The sequence below is a fragment of the Phalacrocorax carbo genome, chromosome 1 (genome assembly GCF_963921805.1).
Source record: "Phalacrocorax carbo chromosome 1, bPhaCar2.1, whole genome shotgun sequence".
NCBI classification, from domain to species: Eukaryota; Metazoa; Chordata; class Aves; order Suliformes; family Phalacrocoracidae; genus Phalacrocorax; species Phalacrocorax carbo.
In genome coordinates, this window is record NC_087513.1 from 185,743,160 (window position 1) to 185,770,614 (window position 27,455).

General features: G+C 38.9%; 1 protein-coding gene across 1 annotated transcript in view; it reads left to right on the forward strand.

The window, feature by feature from the left end:
- GTF2F2 (general transcription factor IIF subunit 2) overlaps window positions 1-27,455 on the forward strand; it is a 96,781-nt gene that overhangs the window by 1,358 nt on the left and 67,968 nt on the right. Inside the window, exons 2-5 of the mRNA XM_064440840.1 lie at window positions 5,909-5,982; window positions 6,456-6,474; window positions 7,910-8,054; window positions 16,000-16,038. Coding sequence (XP_064296910.1) covers window positions 5,909-5,982; window positions 6,456-6,474; window positions 7,910-8,054; window positions 16,000-16,038 — 277 coding nt within the window. The remainder of the gene's footprint in view (window positions 1-5,908; window positions 5,983-6,455; window positions 6,475-7,909; window positions 8,055-15,999; window positions 16,039-27,455) is intronic.

Consider the following 27,455-nt stretch of genomic DNA (forward strand, 5'->3'; position numbering starts at 1 on the left):
CACAGCACATCTGGTGGTGGGTAGGTTGCTGCATCTGGCTTCCTCTTTCTTACTGACACCAGGAGGTCTGGTTTCATGAAACCTTACTGAGAATGTATGGTGCTCTAGTTGTAATAGTTTATCCAGGACAGTAAAAATGAAAGTTGACAGCAGGAAGCTGCAGAAGCGTATCAGGATACTCAGTGACAGGTTGACAAAATGGCAGATGAAATTCAGAGTTAAAAAATCTGATCGAATGTGCACAGGGAGAAACCATCCTAATATTTACACAGCGATTTGGTCTCTGCTGGTTGTGTCACTAGAAAGGAGGTTTAGTTTCACAGTGGATGTGGATAACTGTGAGAATGTAATGTCAAAGGAGCAGATTCAACATTGGGTATGATTACAAGAGATACAGAGAACAAAAGATAAAATATTATTATGCCATCATCTTACCTGTATCATGAATACTGTGGTCTCATCCTCCATTGTGGAAGGTATACAGTAGACCTAAAAACAGTACAGAGAAGGGCACCTGGGGAACAAGGAATGGTGGCTGTGGAGGAAACTCCTAAATACATTGTTACCTTTCAGGCTGGCAAGATAATTGATTTGGAAATATGATAGAGGTCTGTAAAGTAATGAGTAACACCACACGTGGATAGGGAAGAAGGGAGTAGGGAAGAGTCAGTTTGAACAGGAGAATTAAGGGTGTGTCAAATTAAATTCATGTGGTGGGGCTCAGAGCAAACAAAGCAGGTACCGTTTTGCACAAGATGTAGTTAAGTTTTGGAACTTGTTGCTATAGGAAGTTGAGAATGTCCAAACTTCACGGAAGCTCCAAAAGCCATTAGACAAATTCAGGCAAGAAAATCAGATTGGGATATTAAAAATGAATATGCTTCCATACCTCAAGGCTGCTGCATCAAAGATCACAGTAACTAGAACAGCATGCTGGGAAAATACCTTTTCTTATGTTCTCCTGCTCTTCCGTAAGTACTGCTGTTGGCAGCATTTGGGGGCAGGACACTGAACTTACTTGTCCTTTAGTCTGAAACAGTTTGGTGGTTCCTGAAGCAAGCCAGGAATTTTTAGGCACATTTGTGCTTCTAGTTGGTGCTGCTCTGTGAGGACAGGGTGCTGCCTTGTCTAATGAGAAAACTAGACCAAGAGGAATGCTTAAATATTGCTCTTCCAAGTAAGTGTTAATGTAATCCTTCATACACATGGTCTGAATTTATAATTTGGCTGTCGTCTTGTATAATAAAAATTTTTAAAAGTTACAAAGCTGCTAACATTGGTAGACCATAGCAAGGGATGTGCAGGATTTTATCCTTTGAATTCCTTCAGACCTGAACTTGGAAACAAACATCCTTGTTTCTAAGGCCTTCAACACACTCAGGGGCATGAGAGTGTATAGCATCTGTACTTTTTATCTTCACTAGTTAGGATAATGAGGCTGAATTTATCCTTCCTTTGAGGGAGAGAGAGCAATCGGTTCTGCTGGAATAAAAAAACCTGGTTTATTTAATTTCCTTTTAGCATGTATTATGCTAGCACAGGAAGTATTCCAGAGAGACTGCTTAACAGGCAATTAAAAAAAAATGTAGTGATGAGTACTTTAGAAGCACGAGCAGTAAGAAGAGGTACCAGAAATCAAGTGAGTTGCTTCAGTACAAACCCAGAAAGCAACTGGAATAATTTTTTTCTGTGTTTTCAGTGAAAGCTAAGATAGGGCAATATTATAAGAACTATTGGTTGTGTACTTGTGGTAAAGTGAAACCCACTTAGTGATAGGCATTACAATTGTTAATTTCTTATTCCCTGTGTGATGGTTTTTTTTTTTTTATCCATTTAATCTGCTGCATTGATCTATATTTGGAAAGATGGTAGCTTTATATAATTTCTTCTTTGTGTCTTCCAAGGAAAATGAAAACACAGAACCTGACATCAGCCTTACTCAGTTTCTGATGTACATACTGCATACGGATTGCTATATAGAGAAAGAGCTGATGTGATTTCATACAGAAAATTGGTAGTTCGTTACAGATAGGGGCTGTTTGTCTGGTTTGATCCAAAGGCAGGTAGGAAGCTGTGAAGAAGCTGAAAGATGCATGGAGCAGGGGCCCTTGTGCCCTACGCTACCTGCAGGGTGCCTTGTGTACTGGTGCCTGGGCGTTTGTGTGATGGGAGTAGCAAGAACAAAACAGCAGTCTGAAGAGGTGTTGAAGTGATGCTACTTAGTATGTCACATTTCTTCTCATGATTAAATTGTATGGGTTTTGGAGAGAAGAGCGTTCTTAGGTACATATCCCAGAATAAAGGCCACTTGTCTTGAAAAGGTTCAGTAGTCTTTCAGGTACTCTGTCCACAAGTCAGCCTTTCTGTGGGTGTACATTTTGCAAAATCCTGCTGTGGGATCTTTGGAAATTCTTTCTGCTCTGTAAAAGCTGATTGCTCTTGTTTTCCGTACATTATTTCAAGCAATGTAAGGAGTTTGCAAACTGACTGGTCTCCGTAAGTTAAACTTTTAATATGCTAAACTGAAATAAACTTTTAATATGCTAAACTGAAAAGAAAGCAAATTAAGATGCCTGCAGTGTGTAAGACTTTATTTAATCCATCCTGTGATTATTTATGCCCTTAGCATAGAGCTACAGAGTTTAGCTCGCGGTTTTGAGGGTACCAGCTGGTTTTAACTGAAGTAACTGTGTGTAGGTAGAAGTAATCGTTTGATCACAGGCCTTCATAACCATTTTTCTTTCTCTGCAGAGCCCTTGACTGCAGATAGGCCAGCAGAGAGATTAGTTGCACTCTGAGACTGTTTCCCATGCAGCTGAAAGAAGCGTGATTGATCTGCAGCCTCTTAATCTGAATAAATTCCTTGTCTGATTATGTTATATAGCAAGTCAGTGATTTTAACAGCATGAGAGCCCTTCACTCCTTGTCCACTCATACTGAACATGTATCTACTTTATTACCTGGCAATATAAATTAGATACAGATTAGGTGTGAGTACATAATAATATTTCTATGGAGTGGGCTGGGGCACATGTCATAGCATTTATCTTGGCTTTAGAAAGAAAATTATATCTGATCTGGCATGAAATCTGTTGTAGAAAATTACCACTTTGAAAACTGTGGAAAAAAATATATATCAGTAGGTTGTACCAATTCATGGCTTTCTGTTGTGCATTTGTGGCATTTTTGACCCAGTGTTAGGACTTCATGGAAACCTGGACTGACATTTAGTGTGGCTGAGCAGTTAGAGGACATCTGGATTTTCTAGCTATTCCACTACTAGTACTTCATAGGCTGCTGTGAGACTAAAGGAAAGTTCTAAGCACCAGTTGCAAGGTGTTTTCTGGGGCTTTTTTTGGTGTTGTTTTTTTTTTTTTTTTTTTTTTTTAAGAACAGGTAAATGCAAGCTTAGTGTTAAATTCATTTTAGCTTTAGGAAGTTAGCAGGCTGTTGTTTGTCAGCAAATTCCTGGAACAGGCTCTTCGCCTCCTCAGCTGTGCAGTGAAACTTGGCTTAGTTTTATTCCATGCAAGACAAAAATCAGACTACAAAGTGCCTCTTTGCTGCTTGAAACAGAAAACATCACAGGCAGAGCTTTGTACATTTCTCCTCTTACTGGCTCTGTCTTGCACCATTTTTCTGCGTGGGCACAGATGTTTTCAGTAGCTGTTTACTGTGTGAGCTAGAATAAACTTTGGTGTACCAGTGAAGAACATGGCTGCAAAATTAAGGAGTGTAGTTTTGTCCTGATGTGTCATGAGCATGTGAAGAAAAAAGATATAAAATTCCTGTATCAGAATACTTCTTTAGTACATGGCATTGGAACAGTGAATAATTTTTCTTTTAACAAGCCACTGTTTTGCTAGACACTGAGACTACTTTAGGTCTTTACAATGACGCTCCCCCAGCAACTGCTGCATCCTTATTAGTAAGAAAGGAGTTTATAGGAAGTTGTAGCTTCTATTAGACTGCTTTCAGCTATTTCCTTTTGAAAAAAACCTGTAATTTCCATATCACTTGAACAACTTAGAGTTAGTTTTAAATAGTCAGATGTGAGATTTCCCTCATTGCCTCAGGTCTGTATTCCATCTCTCGATGTGCCACGGTCTTTCTACATCTAATAGCTTGTGTGTAGGGGGGAAATTGCTCCAATCTCACATTTGTTGTACTAATGTGTCACGTTCAGTCTGTATAAATGTCATCATAGAAAAGACATTCGTAATTGCTGAATGGTGGGGGAAAAATACCTGTGATCTGCAAAACATTGCATTCTGCACTTCTAACCGATTGAGCTGGCTTCTTGCAAGGAAAGGTAGACATGGCTAGAACAGTTGCCACGCGGTGGAGCAGAGAAGGTAGACAAAAGTTCCTCATTCCTCTGGGGCTAAACTGAGAAGCTTGAAGTGCCTCACTGGGGCTGAGCGCACGGGCTGAGCTGGGAGCTCTTCTCTGAGGCAGGATGGTGGCAGCCACTAGTGCAGTCCACCTTTTGAAGTTCTGGGAAACTGTGCCCTCAAACAAGTGCTCCAATTTATAGGTGTTCATCACTCATAGCACTGTATATCAAAATAAATGTTTAACCTTTCGATTTCACAGAATAAATGTTCATCGTCTCTCAGCTTGCCTGGTCTTTAGGGAGAACTGGGGTAACTCTGCTGAGAACTGGACACTTTCTCCTGGCATTACTCTCTCCAGAAAAAAGGAGTGCTGTTGCTGCCGCACACAAGCATGCATGCATCGTCACATCTGGGACACTTTTGGGAGCCTGGAGAGTGTGGGTGTGCAGTGCAGTGGCAGCAGCGAGGCGTTGAAGCTGGCCATGGAAGTGCCAGCTGTTGGGGGTCTAGTTTTCCTGGCAGCAGTTAGCTGGTACCTTTTTGGCCAGAGAGTAGAGAGGCAGGCTGTGATTTCAGCCACATTGATGGGAAAAGAGGAGAAACAAGTCTGCTTGGCAAGCCAGATTCCAGCTTGTTGGTTGGTTACGTGGGTGCCTTTACTGTCCATCATAAGCCCAGGCCACCTGAGGTTGCAGGTACTAAAACCTTTGTAACTGAAGGAATGTGTCTGTGGGTGAGTCAGTGTCACTGGAGCAGCTTTTATTCCTTGGATGTATCAGGTTAGTTAGGGCCGCTTGTTCCTGTCCCCTGCACTGACCTTTGCTTTGTGCAGTTGTTCGGGGAAATGGGCTGGGACCCCGGCTTGGTTGTTCCACGTGCTAATTATACAATCAGCACAGCTCAAACGTAACAGTCCCCCACACCTCCCAGACAGATCAGTTTGCTCTTTCCATATACTGACCTGCTGCACAAAGACCTTTCTCGGTAGAGCGGAGGGGTGGGAATGAGTGTTGGGAGGCAGATCTGCATAGGGTGGTTCTGCCATTGAAGAAGTGGGCATCTGGTAGGAGCAGAGCTATGGTTTGCTGCTGAATGTGTCGATGAGTTTCCCAAATGCTAAGCCTTCCCTTCACAGCACCTTCTGGTCTCTGAGTCGTTGTTGCCTAACTTCTCATCGGTGGTTTTTTTGGCTTTTTTTTTTTTTTCCCTTCGTAGAGAGATGAGAATTTCTAATGAATGTTTGAAGTGTAGTATTACTTGATAAAATTATTTGGACTCCTTAGTTTAAGGATATGATGCTGATTTTTTTTTCCTTTCATGAATGGATAATAGTATTTGAGATTAAAGGTATTATAAGATTTTTTTTTTTCCCTCGTTTGGGACTCTCCACTGACCTTGATTTTGTGCTACATTGTTCTCTTTGCTCTCCCTAATAGAATATATTGTCTATTACATTTAGATCATACTGTATTCTGAAGTGGTCAGGGTAACCGCATTCGAAGTACATGGTCATTCAAAATTTATATAGAATTTTTAAACCTGCTTTTCTTGAAATTTGTCTTCTTTTTTAGGTGCCCAAGTACTTGTCACAACAGTGGAATAAAGCTTCAGGAAGAGGTGAAGTGGGAAAACTAAGGATTGCCAAGTAAGCCTCTACTGTACCTTCACTGGTTGCAATTCTTAGAAGTTACCTGCAGTAAAATAGATTATGTTGCATGCCTTATAATACGTAATCCTGTGTCTTGCAAACACTGTGCATATTTCTCTGAAACCTGAAAGGTACTTGCTTGTATAGTGATTATCAAGACATAAATGATCTGAAATTATACTGGGGAGTGGCTGTATCCCATTACATGATGTTTGATTTCTTAAACCCAAGGAATATGCACATCTAACTGGAGAACGTTCTTTAACTTACTTACGTGCTATTTTGCTGCTTCTGTTCTCACCTGCTGACTTTTCCCATTTATTCTTGGGCATCAGCATAAAAAAAAAATGAGCAGCTCAGGAGTGAAGATGAGTAACAAAACTAGAATTTAAATTTGCTTTTTTATCAGGGAAACTAAACTTGTGGAATTAGATTATGGAAACTAAAACATTAAATATTTTCTTTTGCAGAAATCAAGGAAGAACAGAAGTAAGTAATTACTAAATACAAAGGCTGTGAATGTGTTATATTTTAAATTCTAAAAATTGTGTACAATATGCTGGTTTCTAATGTCACATATTTTTTGTTACACCTGTAATGAAGCATTGTACCACAGAATCAGGAGCAAAGAATCCTGTTTGTAGCTCTGCCCATAGGTTTACTGTGGGACTTTGATCAAGTCTCTTTGTTCCCTACATTTGTTTACGCATCCGTAAGCAGCAACCATAGTAATGACCTTCTCTCAACATTTTGAGATGTGTTAGTGCAAAAGGCTTTCTGAGAAGTAAGGAGGATAATGGTAAAGTAAAAGAGGTTGGAGATGGAGGGTTGCAATTTCAGAAAGTACTCTCTCTTAAATTCGGAATTTGGTCCTACTACATATAAAGCAACTTGAAGGTTTTGCTGTATGCAGAGGTAGCTGCATTTATTAGCACCCTCAGTGACTGACAGTAACTTCCTGTATCTTTTACAAGCAAGAAGAAAAGTTGCATGAGTTGGAATTACTTCAAATACCACGTCAGTCTGTTGCTCAATTGGAAGAAACTCTGGACAAAAAAATGTCAGGGAAGTAAGCTTCATTTGCCATTTGATAATCTGGCCAAACTCCCTTTAGAATAAGTGGAGAGAGTTCTACTGGAGGTTTTGATGTTTGATTGGACTCTTCTAGGCTGGAATATGAGCCAACCTCCCTAATTTTGTAAGCCCCACACCAAAATCTTGATATTGATGAGAGCCACAAAGTGCATTTTGCAGTCTGTGCGGAGCCAAGCGGTGAGGAACCCCATGAGAATGGGTGGCTTCCCAGGGACCCTGTTGCTGCATGGCAGGATGAGGCTAACTGAGCAGGACGTACAGGAAAAGTATGCAGTGCAGGTCTGAACAGTCCCTTTTCAGGTTTCTTTCGATGTTCTGTGGCTAGGGATTGTGGTTACCCAGTTCTCCCAGTATCTCCTCAGCTCCTGTATTGGGTATACGATGTAAACATAGCAAAGGAGGTGTATTTGAACCTCTCCTGGGCTGTGTACAATTCAGGAGTCCTCAGGCTAATAGCAAATGTTGTGGTACATTAGCACTTTTTCTGGAACTCGGCTGGCTGTGTGAAACGTTTTAAAGCACTCATACTGAACAGTGTCTGAAAACCTGTTATGCCTTACGTTTTAATAAGTAAATTCAAATTGTTCTCTGACTTCAGCAGGAAGTAACTTACAATTTTTAAAAGATGATTAATTTTATTAAGTACCTGAAAGCTTTGAATTCTGTATTTCAATAAGAGATCAATATATTAAGACTCTTATCTCACTCTCTGTTTTTGAAATGGAAATATGCTACACTACTTGTTTTTTCTCTGTTTTTGTTTCCCCATAACTCTTAAAGCTCTGTAACTGAGTCTGTTTAGTAACACTCTGGTAATTGTGACTGTTAGGTGTCATTTACTTTGAATGAAGAGCTTGCAAGCATCAGTGATATTGGAGGAAAACCTACTTCAGTCAGTGCCCCAAGGGAACATCCATTTCTTCTGCAAAGTGTGGGAGGACAGACCTTAACAGTGTTCACAGAAAGTTCAGTAGGTAAGTTAGAATTGAAGTTGTTTGTTACGATTCTAGTATACATGATTTCAATAAACTGGCTGCTGTAAAGGCCAGGAGACTCAGAAGTCAGATTTCGTCTCTGTTTTATTGTTATCTGCATACATATCACTGCTCTTTTCTTGTGTCTGTCTCTCTTCTTCATATGATTGAGCAACTAATTTAAGTTCCCCACATAGGGTTATCATGTACATTTCAGCTGTGGGTCTGCTGAAGACAACAGGGAGTGTGGAGTGCAGTATATTGTGTGTTCCTCTTTAGGGTTTTCACTGGAAAAAATTTTTTTATGTTCCCGTGGTCTTTTGGGATCAACTAATATATTTTTTTGTCTCCTTGAATTGGTCTCTGCTGTGAATATAGTTTGTCTCTGCTTTATGGAGTAAATGAGGGAGGGAGAATTATAAGTCACAGGACAGAGTTAGAATACTAAGTTTGATCACCTCCTTTTTAAAATCTATTTAAATATTTAATGGCTGAGCATTAAGATATTAAGGTACACGTAGCTTGACTGTCATGGTTGCGTTTAGAAATACAAGCTCTTACAGTACAACTCGGGCACTTTTCAGTTATCTCTTTTTCTGAAAGTAATGTAGTTTTGATATTGGTTTTTCACTTTAAAAAACCCCCAAACTATTGTATTTTCATGTATTTTCATATTCACACATGCAAGTGTGACTTGCAACACTTCACAAATACTGATTTTTGTAATCTGTAGATTACAAATGTGGAAAGGGACATGGAGCAAGTTTTCAAGAATGTTGTAAGCATTAAAGTAGTACCTCATCCTTTTTCGTTTCTCTGTGCCTCTCGACCTCGGAATGCTTGACAGAAGTGAGAGGTTTTGGATGTGAAGGTGTGTTTAGAATATACCTTCATTGATTTCTGCACGTTTGCTGCAAATCCCATGGGATTATGCTTTTTATACAAAATATTGCTTCAAAAACTTCTAATAGTAACTTACACTGCAGTTAGTGCAGATGCTTAACTGGAATGTGGAGTATTTATCATCAGTTAGAATGGAAGTCATTGAAATGTGATAGCTAGAAAATGCCCATTTATTTCTGTTTTAGCACCTGTAATACTAGTGTCCTGAAACCTTTAGGTACTTAGAAGCTGCCCTATTTTTATTTAATCAATTAAAAATTGGCATTTCTTAACAACTACCAAATGTTATTCAAAGACCGTGACTCTGTTGAGTAGAAGTTGTTATATTAATCAGGAGCAAAGGGTAGGTAGTGAAATGAGAAAAGTTTGGAGTGAAGCACTGAATAAGCATAGACCCTGTCAAAATTGTTTTTGCTTGAGATTAGCAAACATAACATACAGTCAGTGAGTTTTCATTAAACTTGCTTAAATGCAAAATGGCTAAAACGTTTTGCTGTTGTGTTAAAGCTGGCGTTGGCAGTATAATAAAAAATAAACTTTAATGTGCTTTTCTTGCACGACTTTTTTCGGTTACGAAGATGATTGTGACACAAATATTCCAAATTCCAGGCAGATTTCTTACAGACGCCACGTTCCTGCAGCCACATTCTTGTGTCTGAATGTGCATCGCCAACATGTTTTGAGCTCCAGGGCCAATTTTAACAGATTTGGTAGTGAATTATGGCTAGTGTGAAAACAGGTGTCTGAAGAGTGGAATGAAACTATATGGATACTGCAACTGAAAGAAAGGCTGCTGCACTATTTGATGCCAGAAAGTCCACATGGAAAAAAACACTATAATTACATCAACCATGGAAAGATACTCAATAAAAGCTTACACATCTTTGCACACCTGTCGATCTGCAGTAAGAGACAGTCATAGGAAATTGAAATGCATTCATCCTCATGGTCACAGACCAATATTTGTCTTCAAATTAACATTAACATATTTTTGTGAAAAGCATTGGTGGTCTTGTTCCTTTTTCTTTTGCAAAGTGCACCATATAACAGAATCAATATGCCGGTTTGAACTGTGGGCTAAAGATTAAGATGCTGTGGAACTGCAGATGGCATTTTCAATGCTACATCTGGAAGGATGCATTTGAGGAATTATGCAAATGAAATATTAATAAAAAAGTTATTTGTGCACTGTTGCTTTCAGTCAATACCTGTCTTGAGGACTGAAGTGGAGAAAACTGCATAAAACAGGTGTTTCTTTTATAAAGGGTGGGGTTTGTGTGGTTTTTAAAATTTTTATTATTTTTTCCGGAGCACATTAAAAGCTCTGAGAACTATTCTGTGAGCTGTCCTCTGATCCTGGGATCCTTGTGTTGTAGTGACCATCTTTTTGATGGTCTTTCAGAAAGTGAATGTGGAATGACACAGCTGCCTCCAAAATATTTTTTAACCTTGGAAGATGCTGCAGGGAGTTTATGTATTCTGGATAATTCAGCACTTCACATTGAATAGTCAGGTAACTTAGAGCAAGCAAAAGAGATCAAACTTGACAAGTAATTTAATAATTTCTGCATGGTGTAATTTTTAGACTTCTAAATGGATTTTCTGTGTTTTTTGTTTTGTCTTAACTGAAGTTGCGTCTAATACCTGCTGTAGTTGGAAAAAATCCTTTAGTTCTTACCTTGTAAACCTCTATATCTCTGGTGGTCCCATATTAGTTAATGGACAGCAGTAGGCTCTTCTGAGGTGCCATTTGTTACGTCCAAGTCTAATGAATTGTAGTTTCTTGGTCTTCTGCAGTATGTGTACTAGATCTGAGCTAATATAAAATTTGGTTTTGTCTAGTTTGGAGAAAAGGAGGGGGAAGGGTAACCTCATTGCTGTCTACAGCTTCCTGAGGAGTGGATCTCTTCTCCCCGGTATCCAGTGATAGCATGGGAATGGCTCAAAGCTGCACCAGGGGAGGTTTAGACTGGATATTAGGAAGCATTTCTTTACCGAGAGGGTGGTCAAACAGTGGAACAGCCTTCCAAGAGAGGTGGTTGATGGCCCAAGCCTGTCAGTGCTTAAGAAGCATTTGGACAATGCCTTTAATGACATGCTTTAACTTTTGGTCAACCCTGAAGTGGTCAGACAGTTGGACTAGATGATCGTTGTATGTCCCTTCCAACTGAAATAGTCTGTTCCATTTTGTTCTATTCTATTCTATGTGTTGGATATAGCTAATACATAAATTGAAACACAAATTAAACTCTCTTCTAATGTAAAGCTGGATAGAGTGGATCCCATCCCAGATAATATTAAAAATCTGGCCTATGCTAGCTTTCACACATGGTGTTCTTTGTTTATGCTAACTCTGGGACTTTGGCTCTTTCTTTTCCTATTTCTGTATTTTGAAATAGTTTTAACGAATAATACATAGGACAATGCACTCTGAAAGCACACGTTGCAAAATACCTCCCTGCTTCCTTTGCAAGGTTGTTTGCATATGTGAGACTTCGCGTTGTCTTCATCGCTGGGCAGATGACTAAGACCTGCAGTGGTGTTCCTGAACATCAGTTTAGCAAAGCTGGCGGGAAGTGTGGCTTCTGTGATGACTGCAGAGGGATCCAAAGCACAGTTGTCTCTTGCTGTCTAGGTCTTGCTGTCTAGGCTGATTTCAGTATTATTTCTGCTTTAAATATGAACTACATTCTGTTCCATAAACATCACCATATGTACATCAACAGTTGCTATGCAACAATGCTATTTGTGCTTCCAGTCATTTTATCTTATCTTTGTCATCAGCTATCATAGCTGTAATTTTTTGGGCGGGAGGAAAGGAGAGCATTTTGCATATATTTCAATGTGTTGTATTGAGCAAAATGATTTTTTTCGTATGTGTGTATAGCTAAGAACTATCTAGGGGCAAGTCATGGGCTTGACATAGGGTGTGTTTTGTTAAAATTGGTTTTTTTTCTGATCTTCCTACTGGCAGACACCCTGGCATAAGGAAGTGCTACAATTTGACAGTTTCTTTCTTGGTTGAAGGAATGGGAACATGTTTTTGTTAAACAATTAACAGAAAACTTTTCTGATGGTGATTATAAATTGATTCCCATACTGCTTTAATTCCTATTGCTTAATTTTTCTGCCAGCAGGTAGTTTAGGATTCCTGGCCCTAAATACAAATTAAAAAATACAGCTATGTTATAGATAATGATAAAAGTTTCTTACTGAGCTAATTCTTGGAAAAATGTGCTACTAATGTGACTTGGGAAAACACAGACCTTGGTAGGCAATTGCATCCCTAACTGTAAAGGACTGATGGGTGGAGAGGAAGACTTCACACTGTAGGCGTAAATAAAGTATATTTCTGTGAAGTTGGGTGAGATGACTCATTTTATTGAAATTTTGAATATATCTTCACAAAACCCCCTTCATAAGTGGGATTGCCTTAAAACCTATTTTAGTGCCTTTAAATTCCTTCATGCTTGTTCCATCTTACTGAAAGTAAAAAGTGTTTAGAGAATTCCATTGACAGAATGACTACCAGACTTTCGTTTCTGAGCAGCATTCATGCATGGATTGCTTCGCTGTTTCATGCTTCACAGAAGACTGCTGGCTCTTAACATTGCGTTCTCCAGTTTTCTGAATCTTTTCTTCTTTCAGAATCTCAGTTCATGGAATTAAAAATTTTTATGTATTCCTCTTCAATAATACATATTACTCTGCCTATATACCTTAGAATAGCTCCTTTATTCCCACACCCTTGAATATTCTCCCCTTGTTTTGGGTTGGGTTTTTTTTCCTTTTTACAGCTTCTCATATATGAAAGGACCTTTTCTGAGTTTGTACATGAGTCATGCCTACTGTATAACATATAGTACATGGTTGTATTCCAGTGAAAATGAATATTCAGAGGTTTGTATTCTGTATTTTGTATATTTGTATTTTGAAATATCAGATATATCCAGCCATTTAAAGGAATGTGACGGGAAGGAATGCTAATAAAAATCCTGGAATGATGTTTCTTTCTTTCATTAAAGCAGTTACTCCTATAATTACATTTAATTATTTCCAGTAAAGTACATAGCGCTCAGAATCTTGATGCCTTGTGATACTACTAATCTTATTAGATGAATGTTTGACTTCTCAAATTTTTCATCAAACTATTATTTAGGAAATAAACGCCCTCCCTCATCCTTCTGCCATCTTAGGTCTGCCTGCTGAGGAGTTTTGACGTATACCTGTCTACTTTAACAGCACTTTCCAATTGTCTCTATTTGTTCAGGCTGTCAGTTAACCACACATTCCAGTCTCCAAAATGCTTTAGGGTCTTACTTAATGCTTCTTTGTTCCTTTATGTGCTTCAATCTTTTACGGACTGCTTTTAGCAGAAGAGGAAAACCTATCAGCAGCCTCATGATCAAAAGAAATAGAAGCAACAGCAGCCTTTCAGATCTCTCGCATTTATGCACATTTCCAAATATTTGTGAGGATCTTAAAGAAGATGCAACCCATCATGAGAAAAGTAGAATATGTGACTCAAGCTAGTCTAATTGCAGACAGGATTTTGATGGGTCAAGATTTTGGATGAACTATTGTAACATACAGTCTGTTTAGGAAACAACTGTGCTTACATCATGTCTCTCCTCCATCTCTAAAAGATGGAAATGGTATTTATTTACTTCATATGAGTGTTGTGAAGATTAACAAATTACTGTAAAGTGGGTGGCAGGGGTAAGCTCCTGATTTTCTTCTCATTTTTGTTATTAAAACTATAGACTTAATTCCTGTACAAATTTAAACAATTGAAGATATAATGTAAAAGATATATGGGATGTTAGAATGGGCTGAGTGTGGTGGGAATAGAGTTGCTCTCTGCCTACTTTGACTTTAAATTTGTTTTTTTTCAGTCTTCAGTACACTGATGTACATGTAGAAAAAAAACCCAACAAACCCCTCCCAACTTCCCCCGCCCCCCAGAACCTCACCAAAAAAAAAAACCACCAAAAAGCCCCAACCTGATGACAGTTATCTGTGAATCTTGCATGTTGTGGCAGAGGCTTAGCAGCAGTATTCTGTGTTGATAAAATATATGGAGTAGAGATAGTACAACTTCCTTTACCTTCTTTGTGCTAGTACTGAGAAGATTTTTAAAGCAGAGACTTATGATTATGTCACAATAAAAACAAATTTTCTAATGGTAAAAAAATAACCTGTACTTTTTTGCAAGGCTTGAATTTTGTCTGTTTTTCTGGCTCTGCTGTTGAGGGCAGATTCTGTTGCTACGTACAGGCAAATACACACACTCCCCCTGTACACATGATACACATTTATTGTTATTTGAATCAGAGATGCCAATAAATTTTTAAGTGTGTTTGTCTTATGCAGTAGTTTTGGCTGGGTAGCTAGTCTTTTCATTGAAACAGAGTTAAAGAGCAACAGCTTCAAATCTGGCTACTTCTTACATCCCAGTCCAGGCAGGGGTTGGTATCTTAATATGTTTGCATGCTCTTCATTACATCCTCTTTGCTTCTTGTGTGTGCACTGAATGTTTCCTTAATGAAGTTATAACTGAGTTAGGGTACTGGTTGGGTAGTAACATTATGCTGTAAATGGTGCTAAATACACACAAAAAATGTCAATGAGAAAATACGTGTTTTTCTGCAAACAGGCTATCTTGCATGTATATCTGAAAGTTGATAGGGATCTTAACTTGCTTTGTGAATGATCATGGCTGTGAAGAGGCCATATAATGATGTTTTCTCAGTGAGAAAGCACGTGCCTTCAGCTGCTAAGACTGAGGACAGCCACCGGTAAAAAAGGAAGGATCTGTCAGATACGGCTTTTTCCATTTGCATTAGTCCCTGGGCTGTCAGCCATCTCAAAGAGTCAGCTGGGGCATCAGCCATGAAAGCCAGCAAGAATCTGTGGCAAGAAAAATGTTTTGTAAAGTATTTCACGTTTTCGGTTCTGGTAATACCCAGCCTGTAAATGGCAAAAATGATCAAACTAACTGAACTCAAAAATTACTCTCTGAGTTAGAGCAGTAATTCACTCTGCCTGTAAGTAAATAGTCTGTAATGATAGCTGTGACATGTCTGAGTTGAGAGCTAAGGACAAGTGTATTTTACCATTTTTAACTGTATTACAGATAAGTGAAAATGTTCTTTTTCTCCTCTACCTTTAGAAGATGTGTAAAAAGGAGAAATATGGGAGGAGCAGTCAAATTTCAGGCTGACGAATTTATGTAGGGATATAATCTCATAGGACTTGGTAGGTGTTGAAGTCAGTTTACCAAAATACATCCACCGGCTGCCATCTCTTGAAATGTGGGATTGGAATTTCCCACAGAACCTGCTTCTGAATCTGACTCTGCCGTTCACCCGAGTGATAATTTCTTGGCAAGTCACTTTGCAGCACTTGCCTAGGTTTTTTCCTTCATACATACTTAGATTCTCTGCTCTGTGGAACAGGAGATGTCTCTGATTATGTGTATATTTTTTTACCTAACAAGTTGGGCTATAGTACCATTTGAGTGCCAATGATCAGAAAGGGAAAAGATTGAAGAAATAAATCCTTGTGTGATCTGCAGAAAGGGGAGAGAAGAGGTAGATCAAGTTCAAAAGTTTACCTAATGCCAATTAAGAGCATTCTTTTGCAGAACCTTGATATTTTAAAAAATATACTAAAGCAATATTCGTTTGTCTAGGCTGACCAGTGAGATAAATGGATGCTATTTGTTGCTTGAGTATAATCCTACTACTGATTCTGTACAAATATGTAGCTTCATTCCTGCAGAGCTCAGTGGTTTAATGGAGTTCTCCCATTTAAGTTGTGAGTTTGGGCACTAGAGGAGGTATTTTTGTTGCTCCCTGTGGAAAATTATTCTTCAGAAAGTAAATCTATAAAGATTAATCAAACCCAGTGGTTGTGATTTTTATAATAATTTATCATTCTTTGCTTTGCAACCCACTTCTTAGATGTCATTTCAAATAATCAACACGGAAACATTACGTTTCCTTTTTTGTTCATTTGTTTGTTTTGGTTTTTTTTCCAGAAAGCCAACCAGAAGAAAAATCTGAAAGCGGCAGCACTGGTGAGTGTGAACACTTTCTTTGAAACACTTAAGAAGTTACTTATGACTACAGTTTTTTAGTTTTACTTTTCAAGAAATTGGTAGATTAAAAATAAAAAGGAGTCCTTTTCTGTTACATTTCTAGGGTAGAATATCATAAAATAGAAAAATTACTTTATAAAATGATTGTCTGGTGTGACCAAAAGCTTAAATTATTAATATTTTTTATTCAAATGATGAGAGAGAGCTTTAGAAATGTAATATTCTTTAGAATGTTATTTTAGCTTTTTTTTTTTTATTAATTTCTCAACTCTTTTTTGTAGGTTCATTGTCTGTAGCTTTTAGTTTTAATTCTTTCCTCTTGACTGGAAAATTTGTAGCAAATTTCCAAAGCTTTTGTTATTTGATTTTAATTGCACAGGCTAAGCAGGCAGAAAAATAATGTTCTAGTATTGTACTTTATTCAGTGTTTCAAATGAAAAAAATCTTTCTTATGAAAGATTTATAAATTCTTTGGAAAGAATAAAAAATGGTTATTTCACTGATAGTACCAACCAGTTACATATTAGTCAGTCCAACAATGTCTGACGATTTTAAGTACCGTTAAAATTTCTAAGGGTGCTTCTCAGACTGCAGTTGCTATAGTAGAAGTTTTTTTTTCCCCCCACAGCTCAGAGTAGTAAATAAGTGTGTTGCCCTTCCATTAGTATTTTTTTGTGAAATGGGCAACATGCTTATATCAGATAGGATATCAGGTGGCCTTAGGAATCTAAAGATTTAATTTCAGGTCTGAGCTAGTCTGTGCAGGCTTCCTTTACAGCCAGTGAAGGAGACTGTTTCAGAAAGTCTTATTCTAAAAGGTGAGTGCGAGTGCAATCTCCCAGAAGCTTGAGCAGAGCTCTCTTGAGGCTGTGTGTTCCTAGCCTGCTCCCTTCTCTTCTGCTGAATCCTCTGGGCTTATATCACTGAAATTCCCAGAAAGGTACATGACAGCTGAGACTCCTACAGTGTCAAGTAGTGTTTAATAAAAATGCCCTTTTCTGCTTTTGTTAAAGAAAGATGTTTCAAAATATCATTAACGTACTAGCGCAAATAAATGCCAATGTTAGCAAGAGCCTGTGAACCTGGGAAACTAGACACAGCTAATACAAAACATATAGACAAATCTCAGTCGTATTAGTAGAAGGATTACCCCTGATGCACACAGATTAAATAGCGCTGGGACTGGGCTGGCGCTTGTAAGCAGTAGCAGCAGAGACAGTAGATGGACTGGAAAGAGTCTCATGCCCCTGCCTTTCTTGAAAAGCAATTCCTAAACATAAGACTAATGCTAGTGGGTTTTCAAAATGTCTTCTTTAAAGTTTTTTTGACACTTTAACATGGAGATGTCTGTTTTTTTCTAATAGTTGACTTTTATTTGAATTGCATTTCAGCATCAAATGTTGTCAAAAGCGTATACTTTGTGTCTGGCTAAGAGTAAGGTTTGGGTTTTGTTTTTTGTAGGAGAAAATTCTTTGTAACTTTGAGTAATTTTTACTACACTGGCTTAAGCATGTCAAAAGGCTAGTGTTAGAAATGTTATGGTCTTTAGGCTTCTACTGAATCCAAGGTGTGTTTTATAACTTGCAATTTTTCTCAGTTACTTGCTAAAACCTGTTCACTCTGATTATATGTTAATTGTGGTGCAGCTTTAAGGTTATGAAGGGCTACTTTCTAGAGATTAGTATTTTATACCACTTGAAAACTGAGACTCACTACTGTAGGATGTCGTATGTAAAGCAGATCTCAAGGATTTAAGTGCTAAATTGAGTCAGAATTTTTATATTTACGTAGCATTTCTGTGATGATCTCTAGTTCTAGGCATGCACACTTGGTTTTGCTTGGCTTTTGGGGTTTTTTTTGTTCTGTTTTGGTTTGGGCTTGCATTTGAATGATTGAATTGTCTCCTCTTAGCTCTTGGTGTCTCCTCCTTTGTTCTGTGAATATTGTGCATGATGGCCACATGTTTAGTTGTTTGTATTTTTGCTTGGGTCATAAGAATGGTTGTAAGATGTTGCTGTACGCTTCTATGGGAGAACTTATCTTAGGCCGCATATCTCCGGGACACAGGGCTCTACCCACCCTGGGGACAGTGATGCACAGACATCAATATGATGGATACAAAATGTCCCTTTATTTAGCTGTGTCACACGCTTATATAGCTCTTGCGCTTCCTGTTCCTGCCACTCCTATGGGGAGGAGTCTATCTTTCCGTCACAGCCCGTGATCTTCCAGTCGCCGACCCCTGTCTATTCCCCTACATCAAGAATGAGTTACTGTATGCTGGGGGCTGTTCAAATACGCTGACAAGATTAAGTGCTAAACCCATCAAGCTGTGTGGGGATTCGGTTTCTGAGGGATGGTAGCTGGTGACACTGGGGCATTTAAAGGAGGACTCTCAGCCATCAGTTGTGCTTTTTTTCTCAAAATTGTAGAAACCAGATGACCTTTTCCAAATTACCTCTCAAGTAATTCAGGTTATTGAGAGTTCCATTTTGCTGCTGATCTACTTTATCTTGGCCTACAATAAGTACTTTTGAGGCAAAGATGATGTCCTTTATGTATTTATGTAGCATTTTAGCATAAGAAGACCCTAACAACTGCTTTTAGGTATTACTGTAACAAAAATATGTAAGGTTTATTTGTAGTTAGAAAGTAAATAAGGGAGGTGAATGAGATAAATGCCACTCAGAAATCCTTTGATTTATATCCTTGTAAAAATGTGGGGGCACTTTTAATTGGGAGGGTACTGTCAACCTTCAGAATTTCTTATGTCATAAATTGTTAGGATTATGTATGACATTTTAAATCACCTTTATTGTTGGGCTGGCTGTAAACCATTTACCAACAGGCAAGATACTACCACTGTTGCCACTCTGCTTGGTACGATTTGGAGAGACGCAACGTGCTACTGGGTCAGACCAAAAATAATGTAGCTGGTATCCTGTCACCAGTGGTGGTCAATAGCAGATGCCTTGAGAAGAGTAAAATAACAACACAGAAGCGTAGTGACACCCCCCGAAAATACTTCTTCCAGCCTGTAATGATTCACAGCCCAGAGAGATCCAAAGCCAGGGGTGATGGTGTTTTATTTAACAGGCCCTCGTGGATTTTCCTTCTGTGAAGTATCCCTGCTGGTGTTTGAGCCCATGCAGGCTTCTGTTGTTCATAATATCTTAAGTGATGCTATGGTTACAGCCAAAATAATCAGGAATTAAGGCATACATGAAACAAGTTTACCTAAATTAAATTTGAGCTTCTTTTGCATATGCAGTTTGATAATTTTAGATTGCTTTTTCCATGCAGGAATCCTGTTTGATTAGTGCATGTGATAAACAGCGCTCAGGGATTCAAGGAATGTTCAGTGCCTGAAGGCTTGCTTTTTTGTTAAATGTGAAAGGAAGATAGCAAATTACACACTCAGCTGAAGGAAAACAGAAATGAGAATTGGCTCTGCTTCTTCCTATATGATGCTGAGCAAGTGATTGAAACCCAAATATGTGTACGTAGCTCCTGTTTGCTTATGGCTTCTCTTGCACCTACCTGTAAGTGCCATCAGTGATGACAGAAACTGTGAAACCCAAGCATTTCTGCCAGTTAAAGTGTGACTTGTCCCCCCTCCCCCCAATTAAAAATACCCAGAAGCTGCTGCCCTGAGCCTGTGTAGTCTGTTGAGAATCATATGGTAAAGAAATGCATTCTTATGTAAGAAGAAATGTACTTATCTACTGTCCTTGTGGAAGTGTGTTAAAGAAAGGCTGCATGGGCAGCAATCGATTATGATGTTGCCTAAGCTTTGAGAATGTATTTTTGAAAACATAGTATTTCTGTGTGGGGGCGGTGGCGATAGTAGGTGTATCAGCTCTGTACGCAAACGACGGATGCACCTTTTTCTTCAAGAACGTGTACATCAAGGACCATTATGTGCAACCTAGTAGTTGAAATTCCTGAGCCTGTTTCAAACCAATTGAACTCCTGTTGTATGCAAGTTTCATCTCTTAGTGTCTTTGACGTAAGTTTATAGCAAATAGCAGCCTTCAGTACTTGACATGCTTTAGGACAAGGTGTTAGTCATCTCTTTACCTAAACCTGCCAGTGAGTAATACAAAATGCTCTCTAGTGAAGGGAGAGACACCATTGGGACCATTTCTGATTTGGCTTTGGGTAAAAGGAATAAATTATCTGAGCTGCTGCAGACAACACAGTGTGAACCTAATATTAAAATTTTGCCAATTGTGAGTGTACATGATTGACAACAGACACAAATAGACAACACTTGAATTGTCTGTAGATCACACTGGCTTCATTTTTTGATGTTACAATAAAAATAATTCAGATGTTGATTATAAAGGGAATATTTGAAGTTCAGTGTAAGCACTTTGATACACTGAACTGCATGCAGTCAAATCAGCAATTTTTTGTTAAAGGCACAGAGTTCTTATGTTGTGACACAGAACTGTATAATACTGCTAAATACACATTTGATTTCATCCACTGTAAAGCAGTTAGTATATACTTCAAAATTGAAGCTCTAACTGAAAAATGATCATCAGGAGGGATAAAACAGTAATTCTTAAATACTAGCTCAAAACTCAGTGTTGAAGATAACTTAGTCTAAAATCTGCCATTTTCAAGCCACAGAATCAGTTTTTGTCTTAGAAGTATAACTGGTTTTGTTGGCAGATAAATGCAACAGCACTTAAAATACGAGCTTCCCTGTAGTTTTCTGGGAGCCGTAATCAGTACTGAGGCTCCATTTGTAGCTGTTAAAAGACACAAAGAAGGAACAATTCCTGCTTTAAGGTGTATGTAGCCAAAATCTATCATACTGGTTATAATAAATACTTTGGAGAATCAGGGAAGATGCATTGGTAGAACAGTAAAAAAGGGATGGATTTAATGTAGGTCAGCACTAACTGGGGTTAAGTTTATTAAGAACTTGCATAAATGGCCTTAGTGTCCTTAGGGTCTGGCTATTTATTTTTGTGCACTGTATGAATATTCTAACATTTGTGTTTGCCTGAGCAGCACTGAAGTATTTATTGTCATGCCATCTCTAGCCTGAGTACAGAACCCGATATAAAACAGTGGGAGTTAATCCCACAAGCCTGTTCTGTCCTTCAGCAATGTCCACGTCCAGCTTGTTGAAGTATTGCACTAAGCAGAAGCATGCTTTTGGCTCGTATCAGGGTTCTTGGTCCTCCCTCTGACTCTTGAGAAGTTCCAGGAATTTCAGCCGTGCCTGGCATCGCAAATCATGACTCCACAAATTGTGTTTGTCCTCTGTGAGGAATTTTGCTGATTATTGCAGTTCACCCACCTACCAGCACGATCACATTTGATGGGTTCAGACCTTTGCAGTATTGCAGATTAGAGCCTTAAATGATGGATCAAAGGGGCATAGAGAGATCAAATGCTTGCTGCCTTGGCCAGTACAAGTACATGTAGGACATGTAAAGCTAGCAGGAGGCAATTTCAAAGTAAATAAAAAAAGGTGGTTCTGCACTCAGAATGTAATTGAGCTAATTAATTCCTTGCAGAAGATGAGGATGTGAAGGTGGTGTTTGCTAAAGGCTTACATGACCTCAGAGGGGGCCAAAGAGGTATGTGAAAGAAAATCCACCAAAGGGTACTAAGATTGGGAGGACATTCAATTTAAGAAACCCCAAGCCAGAAAAGCCTGGTGGACATGGGGATGCATACCCAGTAGGAGAATTATGCATGGCTGCTCTGTCCTTATGCGTCTTCATGAATATCTGTCTGCTTTTGGCCACTTTGCTGGAATCACGATGCTGAGCAAAGCAGACCTTTTAGTGTGATCCAGTACTGTTACTCTCAGGCTCTGCTTTTTGTTTTTTTCCCCCCTATTTTTTTCTCCTCAGCTCTGTACTGTTACACAGCTTGTATCAAGGGTAGTTTCTTCTCTTTAACCAGTAACTTCTCAAAGTAACTTCTGAGGGGGAAAGCAATGAAGGCAAAGGCAAGAGCAGCTCTTCTAAGGTTGTGTGTAGTCATCTATCTCTGCCTTTGCTAACTGCAGCTGTGAGAGCACTGGAGGCTGCAGCACAGTAGGACCTGAGCTTTCTGTATGCCAGAGTCTGGAAACAGTCTAGCAGAGCTCATTCGGTGCTCTTCCTGAGCTTTAAGGCTTTTCCAGCCCCAGCATCTTGCCAACAGCTGTGGTGATACAGGAGCCGGAACAGTGTGTAGCTGTGTGGCAGCATATTGTCTTATGCAGGTTGTATTAGGGATTTCTGCACTGCACTCTGTGGGCAAACCCTAAAATTATCATCTGTGCATGGCGGCAAGGTCTTATAGAGGTGGACTTTTATCATCATATGAGAAGACATAAAATAGCCTACTTGTTAGATTTCTGCTCTGTTGGAAAAGAACATTATTTGCTGTTCATTTTAGAAAATGTGTTAGGAATACCACAAGACCCGGCAATGCTGCAGGCCTTAGATAAAGCTAGTATTGGTAAGACTCCTAACCTGAGAGTACGTTTTTCTCTGTTTAGCTGCTGCTTATCAGCCTGGCTTGCAGGACCTTTAATTTGTCTCCTCTGAGCTTACCAGTTTCAGCACTGCGAAAATGTACTGCTTTATCCCTAATACTTGCCAAAGGCTTTATTTAAGTAGTAAAGAGGCAATAAATGACTGGGTTTGGTGTTAGAGTTGCTTGTTCTGTTTACGTTTTTTGATTCTTAGCCTGTTCGTTGCTAGTTTGTTTGCTTAATTTTTAGTTCCTAATTGAGACAATCTGTACCCACCTCTGACCTGTTCTTTTTTTTCTTCATCTGTTCACTATGGTAAAAAATCAAGAATCTCCTTTGAGATAACAGGCAGCTTTCTGTGGAGCTGCAGCAGTAAATTTGTAGCGCCATGTTTTCTATTAAATTTTTTAAAAAGTTAATCTCTCCATTCCTCTGACTTCTGCTGCAATAAATTACGTTTCTGAAACCTGAGATATGAAAAGCCAAAAGATAAATCTTTTTAAATTTGGTTTTAAAAAAATAGTCAGTAATTTCAGGATAATTAGATGTTACTTGTTTTGTACAACTTCTGTGTTGCCCTGTGTTGGCGTCTGTGCGTTCTCCATAAGCCCAAGGTCCCCAGTTGATGGCCACTGATGCAGAGTCCCTCAGCCCTCCTCTATATGTCCTAGTGCACCCTCCTCATCCTTGCTGCTCAGGGAGTCCGGCACTGCAGATTTCCCTGATCATCAGGGCCACAGCCCTAGGAAGCCCTTCGGATCCTTGTCTTCCTGAGGCATTTCCCTCTCAAGCAGCCTTGGGCTTTTAAATCTGAATTCTCATCTCCTTGGTGTGCTCCTGCAGCTGGTGAAGTGCCACCCCCTTACACAGAACGCCAAATCTCCCTTCAGGAGATGTAAGCAAGAAAGCCTGCTGCATCCTTTTGGCCAGGCTTTCCGTACCTGGAACAAAGCTGCTGTTGAAAGCTTAGGGTAAGATGGGGTCAAAGGCAAAAAGTTTTTTCAGGTACCTGAAATTTCAGGTACCTGAAATAACGCTTGGGGTGGAACTAATGGAATCCCCCTTTAATGTCCAGAAAGATTGTGAGTTTCATGAACTCTATAAACTCAGGTTATGTCCCCAAAGGTCACAACACCAAGTAAACAAGGCAATACTGTAGTAATTTTTAGTATTATCAGGAGAAGTTTACAAGCCATCAGAATGGCTCAATTGTTAAGTCATCTTCTAACTACTTGGTTTTGAAATCTTAACATGTTGAACTTGCATGTCATCATGGCCTACCAGGGTTTTAAATGAGTAGCTGCTGTTTACAGCTATAATTATTGTACCAGTTTTGTGAACGTTTTTGTTTCTGAAGTAGCAAAGCAGTATTCTTTTCTGAAGCTTAGAAGGAACAATCATGGTGTTAAATGATAATGGCAGTGATGTTAAACTATAACCAGCACAGACAGAAATAGCTTTTTGGGAGACTATTGCTTTAGCTGTGTGTGGTACTCCTACTACACACATTTTTAGGAAAAGAAATCAACTGTCTAGTTCTACAGGATATTATGCAATTTCTTTCAGAAAGAAAGGCAACTGCACTTTCTTTTTCTGAGTGCTTGCTCATCCGCGTTCCTCAGGTGTCGTCATACATCTCCCTCCTACCTTCCCCAGTCCTTACTGCGCTTCTCATTTTCAGGCATTTTATTGTGAATGATGATGATTTATAGAGGCAGTGTTTTGAGTCTGTGTGATATACCGGTACATAGGACTTACAGAATGTCTATTTCAAAAGTAATTAAAAACCATAATGTTAATTTACTGATCTTAAATTTCTCGTGCATTATCAATTCCTTTTGATTCAACCTAGTAAATTATGCAAGTGTATCTCTCCATCCAGTTAAAAAACTTTCAGTTTTTTAACAATTAGTCCCTCTCCTGTCAATCTCAGGATATCTGCCCTGTGTTGCAGGATAGGAGACAAAATTATGGTTAGGTAGTAGTTATCTAGCAAAAATGAAATAATTCTAGCCTGAGAAAATAATATATATTTTGTCATAGACCCAAGTTAACTTGTCCCCTTTGTCCCCAATCCTGATTCATCAGTCAACAGAATTAGGGCAACATGACCCTACTACACAAATAAATTAATGGATGAGGCACTGCCATTATTGAATTTGTTGCCTGCCTTTATTCTGCTTGTATACTAATGGGGAGAGAAGGAAGAAGATAATTTTCTTAAGCTGTTCCCATCTTATTCAATGGAAACCTTGTATTGTAATGCTTTTAAGAGGTGAAAATAACAATGCCGCTGATTGCTGCAAATGGTGATGTCATTTTTTTACCCCTTTAGGATCTAAAGAAATATTAACTACTGTGGAAAAGAAGTCACCACTTGTAACACAGTTGTAAGGGGTACAAATGCAAAACCACAATTAAAAATCAGACATAAGTGTTTGAAAATGTCAATAGTGTAATTATGATGCTGTGAAACACTGGTTACTGGGTGAGTGGGTACTGAAGGTGTGGAGTTGGAGCTGTAATTTGACCTTGTTGCACAGCCTGTGTATTTCACAGCATCAAGGCTACCTCTAAGAAACCACATCTGGCTCTAGAAGTCATTATGCAGTAAGTGGCTGGAGACTGAGGGAGTACTTCAAGGGAGCATCATTGTGTATGTTTTTTTTCTGGTTCTTATCTTCTTTCCTAGGCATCTGCTTTTGGCCACTGTCTTTACTATTTCTCCTCTTGAGCCAGGCTGCTGCCCAACCATAACAAAGCCCCACAGCCCACCTGGTGAAAGAAAAGTGAAAAGTAGTTATATGGTGTGGGAGAAAGACAAGATAAAGGGAAAGGATGTGAGGGTCAAAGGATCAAAAATGGGAATTCTGCTCAGAGATGGGAAGGATCAGGGGATACACACAGTTCTCAGTCACCAGGACACACTGGGCTAGACAGACCTTAGTCTGATGTAGTGCAGCCACTCTTATGTTTTGTGTTTATGTAGGAAAAAGCCAAATATCTGATAGCTATACCAGTGTACTGCCAAGCCAAGTGTGATAAAAGAGCCATTGGCTTCTCCACAAATGGAAAAGATGGACATACAAGTGTGGGTGGAAGGAATACAATGGGTATTTTTGTCAATTTGTCACAGTTCTTCATGATCAGTCATTCAAGGGTCTCATAGGAGCAGGGATATTCTTTTTTAGTGTATGGGGGTCAGTCCTGCCTTCAGCTCCCTCTGTCCCTTCTGAACTGTGTCTGTTTGGTGGCCCTTTTTCTCACCTGAGAAGATGGACAGGGAGGCAAGAGGAGCTGACCTGTGTGGGAGCAGATTAAGTGCCTCCTTGGGGAAGGGAGAGGAAGTTCCTTTTTACTCCGACCCGAACAATTGAAGATCATCAGAGAAACTGGGGAAATTGCCATTCCTTCCTGATACTCGTAAGACTGTTCTGGTAAGTTCATTGTGATCCGACTCTCATTAAGAGAAAGATTAATAGAAATACTTTGCGTGCACATCGTATTCAAAGTAATGTTGTTAGAACAACTGTTAGTATTTCTGACTTAAGCACCTGACTTTGCAGCTTTCTCATTGTCATAGTAGTATTCAATATGCAATTTCCAACCTTAAAAAAAAAAAAGTCAGAAAAGGTAACCGATGTAAACTTGTACCTTTTCTGGCACAGCCTACAGTGGTGGAACACAAGCATCTACCTGAGTGACTGAACGTATGTAAAATATATTTATGTTATATTGAATGGAGTAAAAAGGAAAGATTATGCACAGTTTGGAAGTTTTATGTGGTCACTTTGTTCATCTATCAAACCAAGACACTCCCCCACCCTGGTTTGAAAAATTATTCAGGTTTATAACTAGTTTGAAGCATCTTGATTGTAGCTGCTATGGTGTGATTCAGTGTAGTTGTGGATTTGTTCAATTTGAACAGGGAAGAGGACGATTTCTGTCACCCCCATCTTCCTTCTGTTTCTGGTACGTGAGTCAAACAGCTGAGTGACGTGCTTTCGATCCCGTAAAAATTTCAAACCCTGACGCTTGTAGAAATGCATGAGTGCTCACTAAAATGGGAAGAGGCGACAAGATTCAAGTTAGTGTTACAGCAGGCGACTTTACATGTATGCCATAGATGTCAGTGTAATCTACACAGAAATAAAATACGCAGTGAGAAGTACTTAACGTAATAAATCATTGAGTTTTAAATTAAAAAAATAAAACGTTAATTATTTATACTAGTGATTAGAGGTATACATTTTTCACTTAAAAAAAAAGGTGGGGGGGAGGAGTTTCAAGTGCTCTTTCTTTTGTATAGGTTAAAAGGGAAGTAAGTACTCTGAACCAAAGGCCTGGCAAACAAAAGCTTTCCACTAAATCTTTTAAGAATAGGTATAGACTATTCTTAGAAGATATTGCAGATAGTTTGAATTTTACCTGTGATTACCAGCTTGTGAATAGCTTATATTCCAAAAGTGTTTTCTATAATAAATTCAGAACCATCAAATTCTCTACTGCTTTTTCATGAGTGAAGTCACGCTATGATGAAAAACTGGTACTGCTTTCTGATACTAAAGTGCTAACGTTTTCTTGATGTTGGGCATCCTAAGAGCCCAACTGAAAGGCAAGCAACCACAGTGTATTTTAATTAACATGTAAGTATATTAATTGTTTGAAATAAAAAATTATTTTTGCTATTTTTCTTTTCAACTGCAATGACATTTTAAATCTCAAAGATCCATTACAAGTGAAGGTTATAACCAGAAGTGTTTAAGTGAAAATGCATGATTTGACATCCTAGGAGCAACAGCCTCCTCCAGACTTTGTGCTTATGCAGGCTGTGTATTTGACAGGACTGAGAGCGTGCTTCTTTAAAACTTGTAGATTAGTTATAAAGCTTTTTTAGATTGTCTTG